This window comes from Cucurbita pepo, chromosome 11 (assembly GCF_057944985.1).
Source record: "Cucurbita pepo subsp. pepo isolate OVF chromosome 11, ASM5794498v1, whole genome shotgun sequence".
NCBI lineage: Eukaryota > Viridiplantae > Streptophyta > Magnoliopsida > Cucurbitales > Cucurbitaceae > Cucurbita > Cucurbita pepo.
In genome coordinates, this window is record NC_141808.1 from 5,962,532 (window position 1) to 5,969,017 (window position 6,486).

The 6,486-nt window shown below is 39.5% G+C and overlaps 1 protein-coding gene across 1 annotated transcript; it reads left to right on the forward strand.

Annotated features, from left to right (window-relative positions):
- The first annotated feature begins 672 nt into the window (after positions 1-672).
- LOC111805695 (sphinganine C4-monooxygenase 1) lies at positions 673-2,971 on the forward strand. Its single transcript, XM_023690873.2, has 2 exons — positions 673-983; positions 2,286-2,971. Exons 1-2 carry the CDS (start codon positions 762-764, stop codon positions 2,823-2,825), a joined length of 762 nt encoding a protein of 253 aa, XP_023546641.1. The 5' UTR covers positions 673-761; the 3' UTR covers positions 2,826-2,971.
- Positions 2,972-6,486: the final 3,515 nt, after the last annotated feature.

Consider the following 6,486-nt stretch of genomic DNA (forward strand, 5'->3'; position numbering starts at 1 on the left):
ATGCAATTCATTATTAGAGATCTATCGTTAAAACCATCATAGAGGTGACCTCTAGTCCGGACAAAATTAGATGTGTAGTACTTCCATACATACAACCCACACGTGCGAGTGTGAATTCCTAGACGATTCGCACCCCCAGACCCATCATAGTCGAGCTAGCTGTTCATAGCCAGACGTTCGGAGGTCAACAAACCCCCAAGTGTCACGCGAGGTATGATGATGATGATAACGACCATCATCATCATAGTGTACACGTCTGTACTATCATCTTAAACGAAGAAGTAACCAAATGTATATGAACACACAAAATAAATGAGGTCCCTATAGTTTTCATCTTTAAATCAACACACCCTATACATTATTCACATGATATACTAAGTAACATGTCTGTCTTAATTTTTATTTAGAGTACTATTGAATCTTTAAAAAAAAATATTATTGTGATGAAAATTCATAAATTTATTAACTTAGTATTATAAATATATAATCAAATTTAAAAACCCTCCTTCGGGCATTCCATAAACAAAGGATTATTGTTAATTAAAATTGTGAAGTAGCGATCGGCTTATTGTTATCTTCACAACTTTCTCTCTTCCGGTTAACGAGAGTGGGAAGATTTTTCCCGATTTCCTTCCCAACGCCCTGCGGATTCCTGATTTGGGGATTTAAGCTGCATTGGTTTTCATTCTCGCTGAATTTATGGTTCTTTCTTCCCATATCTGAATCTCCACCTCCTTCCTTCCTTCCTTCCTTCCTTCTCAATGGAATTCATCATCTCCGATGATTTGTTGGGTACTTTTGTCCCCATTTTCGTTTATTGGTTATATTCTGGCATATATGTGCTTCTCGGTTTCTTCGACAATTATCGATTGCACTCCAAGACAGAGGAGGATGAGAAGAACTTAGTTTCAAAATCCACTGTGGTTCGGGGCGTTCTCTTTCAGCAATTCGTTCAGGCTATCGTCGCCATCATCCTCTTTAAGGTTAGCTTCTTGTTTTCTTTAGTTTCTTTACCACTATTGCAATCATAACCATCGTCCTTCTCGGTTTCGGCATTTTTATTATAATTTAGTTTATTTCTGATCCTAATTATTGGCGGAACCTGCCCTACAAAATTCCAACTGAGATTTATTTTTCTCGTACACTTGGCTGAAACCTTGATGTAATCTTCCTGATTTTTTCTTAGTTTAGCAGCTGTGTGTGGAGCACGTTGATTACAGGTTTACCAGCCTAGATATAGTTCGTTGTTTGTGGACCTTTTCAGTTCGACAAAATGAAAATAGCAACTCCTTTCTCTTTACATGTCTTTTGAATTTTGATCCAAACAAGAACAGACTAGTTACCAATTGTCAAATTTCGGTTTCTTATAATTTTAACTATTGTATATTTATTTCAAAGATGAGTTGTTGCTTAAGAAAAAAAAGTTCACATCAAAATAAGTTAGATGGCAATTGGGAAAATTTTAATTTGGTTGAAGAATAAGAGGAGTTAATGATTCAAGTTAGGAAGTTGAAAGAATTTTTCTCTTTGCAGTTTTTAGTTTCTCCAGTAAAGTTATATTAATTGATGCAAGTCTGTTAACTTTTGTCTGTGAGTGTTTCTTATATTGAACACAACAAGAACAGCTATTCAAGATAGATATGAACAAAATTGTAGGCTATAACGCCTTTTTCATTGTTAAATTCCCTATGAGATGATCGTTTGAACTAGAAAGTTAATGTTTAAAGACAACACGATATTTCTGCTTTGTTTGAAAATTAAATTCCACTTCCTTCAACTACAATTTAATCCTTTGGATTAGGTTTCATGTTTATTCACAATTTTGTGCCACATTCAAATCCTTCTGACTCTCAGAATCTGTGTCATTGTCTTTCAAATTTAAGTTCAAATTTTTTGGGATAGCATCAATCCCCTGTTGTGTCATGCTTCGGCACTCGGTAGGAAGTCACCAACTCAGACAAACAAAATATTTGGACTTCCATTTAGTTTTGTCTCGTGTTGCATGAATTTGCTACACTACTCTTGCTATTGCTAAATCAGATGTAGAGCGGTAGTTTAGTGGATTTTCATGTGAAATAGACATCCTATTAATTGAATTATTTGGGTTTGGCCCTGTGGATAAAGTGGCAAGTCCTGAGCTCAAACATAGAAGCCACCTATTCAGGACATCCTTAGAAACTCTGGATTCGTAATATTCCATGACTGATATCATGTGGAGTGTCTGCTCTGCACTTTCATACTGGTTTGTGTCCGAATTTATAATTGCATCGTGTTATAACGTTCAGGTGACTGGAAATGAAGATGGGAGCAGTGCAGTTCCAAAATCCTGGCCAATGGTTGCTTTGCAATTTGTAACAGCGATGTTCGTTCTGGACACGTGGCAGTACTTCGCACACAGATACATGCATCATAACAAGTTTCTGTACAGACACATTCATTCTCATCACCATAGGCTTGTTGTTCCATATGCATTTGGGGCATTGTATAATCATCCTGTGGAAGGTCTACTGCTTGACATGGTTGGTGGGGTGTTGTCCTTTCTAGCATCTGGTATGACTCCTAGAGTCTCCATCTTCTTCTTTTCCTTCGCCACTATTAAGACTGTAGACGATCACTGTGGATTATGGCTGCCTGGTAACCTCTTCCACCTCTTATTTCGCAACAATACTGCATATCACGACCTCCACCATCAGCTATATGGCAACAAGGTTAACTATTCACAACCCTTTTTTGTTACATGGGATAGAATACTTGGTACCTATATGCCATACTCCCTAGAGAAGAGAGCAGGCGGCGGCTTTGAAGCACGCCCAAAGATTGAATAAAAATACTCTAAGCAGCTCTCAGTTGCTTATATATATATATATATATATATATATATTATTTGTATCCCACGACCATAGAATTTGTATATTACTCCTATTGTTGCCATTTTTATCCTTTTCCCTAACGTAGATTTGAAACATGAGTTGAGATCTTTTAAAATTTTCTTTTGCCTTTTCATTTAGTCAGAGTCATTGTGATGACTTTTCATGAGTTGCTACATTCAAATTTGATGAAACGAAAGGACCACATTTGGTTTAGTATCGGTACGGTTTGATGATTCATTCGAATCGAGAAAATGATCACCGTTTTTTTAATAAAAATTATAATCTTTGACTTTGCTAAAACAAACGTTAGGTTGGACAATATTGATATTGTAACTTCCCTATATTTTTCACTAACCTAAAGTTGATGTTCTTACGCAGAATTAAGCATTTAAAACATAATCGTAAAATATAAACATTTTAAAACACTATCATAGACTTGCTTAGCATATTAAAAATAAGATGAAGACAATAATAATAAATATGTCATGGATTTATGTGTACGAAAATATATTTAAAACAAGAATAAGGCAATAATAAATAAAGTAAATTCTCTATACTAACCTAAGTCTAAAAAAATAAAATGTTATTATCCTATGCACGTGTCATGGTCTCTACATGCGATGTCGTGTTAGATGTTACGGTCATGCTCGTCCAAGGCGTGTTGCCCATGGCCGTATGCCCATAACAAGCCAAACCCTTTATGTCTTTCCATATTGTAGTGTTTTTACTTTTGTATTTCTAGGAAGTATGACGTTTCAGAAAAATCATGTCTAGGCCTGCCAAACATAATGCATCAAAATATACTATAGGGGATATGACTAGTTGTCAAATTCTCCCTACCCGATAGTTATATGCAGTAAGATGTTGTTGTTGCCTTTTGCTTACATTCCCATATAACACCAATTTCAATTTCTCAAAATCTTGCTTTCAAAACTCTCTTTCGAAATCTCTCTGCCACCGTTTTCTAAAACTTTTTTCTTAAATCGAGGCCAGAGGCTCGAGCATACGTCACTTGGCCGTGGCGACACAAGAATGAATAGACTTAACTCACTTGTTGTTGGGAAGTGAGTGCCACACAATTGCAAGTCCGCTGCCATCAAAGTGCGATTGTGACAAATGGTATCAAAGCTTTGTTAGCTCTGTGACATGGTAAAGACCGAAACCATGTCGACGACAAAGTCGACACCCAAATCACAAGCCGACCGACTTACTTTAATAGAGGAGGAAATGCTATTCCTCAAAGAAGTCCCTGACACCGTCCGCTTCCTGGAAGCATAAGTGACGAATTGAATGGAAAAGTCGAAGAAATTGACACAATGGGAAATCGCTTGGATGGGTTGCCAATAAAAAAACTAATGTTTCGAATGGCCTCGCTCGAAGAAAGAGTTGTTCCTACAAGCAGCTCAAGATCTGTTGGCAGCCCTGATAGCTCTGTCGCGCACAAGGAGGGACGTGGCAAAGAGTTTGACGATCGATGAAGTTGTTTAATGGATTAGCTGACGAATTCAGAACAACGATCGATGCCATCCAAGAAAAGATGGCTGAGATGAACACCCGAATTGGGGTGACCATGAAAGCAGTGGAGAACGTGACGACAGGGCAAACTCATACAGGATCCAACAAACTGAAGTTCCCAGACCCTAGACCTTTTAAAGGGAACCGGGATGCCAAAGAGTTGGAGAACTTTATCTTTGATGTCGAATAGTACTTCAAAGTCATAACGACTTGTACTGACGACATAAAAGTTACAATAGCCTCAATGCATCTCATAGACGATGCAAAGCTTTAGTGGCGTTCGAAGGTGCAAGACATCGAAAATGGATTATGCACCATCGACTCGTGGGAAGATCTCAAGAGAGAGTTGAGGGACCAATTCTTTCCCGAAAACGTAGAATACATAGCAAGGGAAAAACTAATAGCACTAAAACAAACTAGAAGCATAGGAGAATATGTCAGACAGTTCTCGACCCTGATGCTAGATATTAGGGGTACGTTAGAGAAAGACAAGATATTCCTCTTCATAAATGGGTTGCAACCGTGGGGCAAAACAAAAATATACGAGAAAAAGTTCAAGACCTAGCCATAACAATTGTCAGCGCCGAAAGACTCCTAGACTTTGGAAGCGAAGCGAGTTTCCAAAGAAAAACAACACAAACCCCAAACATTGGGGGCAAAGCATATAAGCCGCCGGGTCATCAAAATGAAGGCCCCAATAGGCCAACTAGAAGTAACGACAAACCAAATGGATGGGCAGATAGACCTCCTCAATAAACCCAGCGGGGACATCTCAAGGACCTTACCTTCAAAAGAACTACTCGACGACACCTTTACAGTGCCTGTTGTGTAAAGGCCCCCATAAACTGTTCTACTGTCCTCATCGGGCCTCTCTCAGTGCATTCCAAGTGTCCATTTAAGAGAGCAACGACACAGGAGTCGAGACTATGCAAGACAAGAGGGAAGATCAAGACAACCCCCAAATGGGTGCGCTTAAATTCTTGTCAACCCTCCAACGGAAGGTCGACCCAAAGGAGACAATAGAGAAAGGGCTTATGTTCATAGACGCCACAATAAACTCACGACAGAGCAAGAGCAACTTGATAGACTCAGGTGCGACCCACAACTTCATTGTCGACCAAGAAGCCCAAAGATTAGGATTCACCATAGAAAAGGACCCCGAAAAAATGAAAGCTGTCAACTCCGAGGCCTTACCTATCATGGAAGTCTCCAAAAGAGTCCCCTTGAAATTAGAGCCCTAGTTAGGAGAAATGGACCTTGTCATGGTTCGTATGGACGACTTCGACGGTGGTACTTGGGATGGACTTCCTCCTAGAACACAAAGTTATCCCAATGCCACTGGCGAAATGCTTGGTGATTACCGACCACAACCCCATAGTAATACCTGCAAGCATCAAACAACCAGGTAATCTGAGAATGATCTCTACCATATAATTGAAAAGAGGACTCGCACGAGAGGAACTCACATTTATGACTATACCCTTGATGAAAGAAGTGACCATTAAGGATACTATTACGAGCGAAATCAAGAATGTACTAGACAGTTATGCCAAATAATGTCGAGAGCTTACCACAAACATTACCATCTTGTCGAGGCATCGATCACGAAATTGAACTTCTCCCCGGGGTTAAACCTCTTGCGAAGAACGCATATCAGATGGCTCCCCCTAAGCTAGCCGAATTGAAGAAACAACTAGATGAGTTGTTGGCGGCAGGATTCATCTGCCCCGCAAAGGCACCTTACAAAGCCCCCGTACTATTTTAGAAAAAGAAGGATAGGATGTTGCGTTTGTGCATAGACTATAGAGCCTTAAACAAGGTGACTGTACGCAGCAAATACCCACTGCCGATAATATCCGACTTGTTTGACCAACTTCACGGGGCCAAATACTTCATGAAGTTGAACTTACTATCAGAGTACTATCAAGTACAAATCGCCGAAGGGGATGAGCCCAAGACGACGTGTGTAACAAGATATGGGGCTTTTGAGTTCCTGGAAATGCCCTTTGGCTTGACAAACGCCCTAACTCGTTTTGCACGTTAATGAACCAGGTTTTCGACGAATACTTGGATCAGTTCGTCGTAGTATACCTTGACGACA

Bases quoted from the DNA above. Each gene is read 5' to 3' on its own strand.
- LOC111805695 (XM_023690873.2), top strand. From the start codon at position 762: ATGGAATTCATCATCTCCGATGATTTGTTGGGTACTTTTGTCCCCATT. The intron at 984-2,285 runs GTTAGCTTCTTG...TATAACGTTCAG, and splicing joins TCGCCATCATCCTCTTTAAG to GTGACTGGAAATGAAGATGG.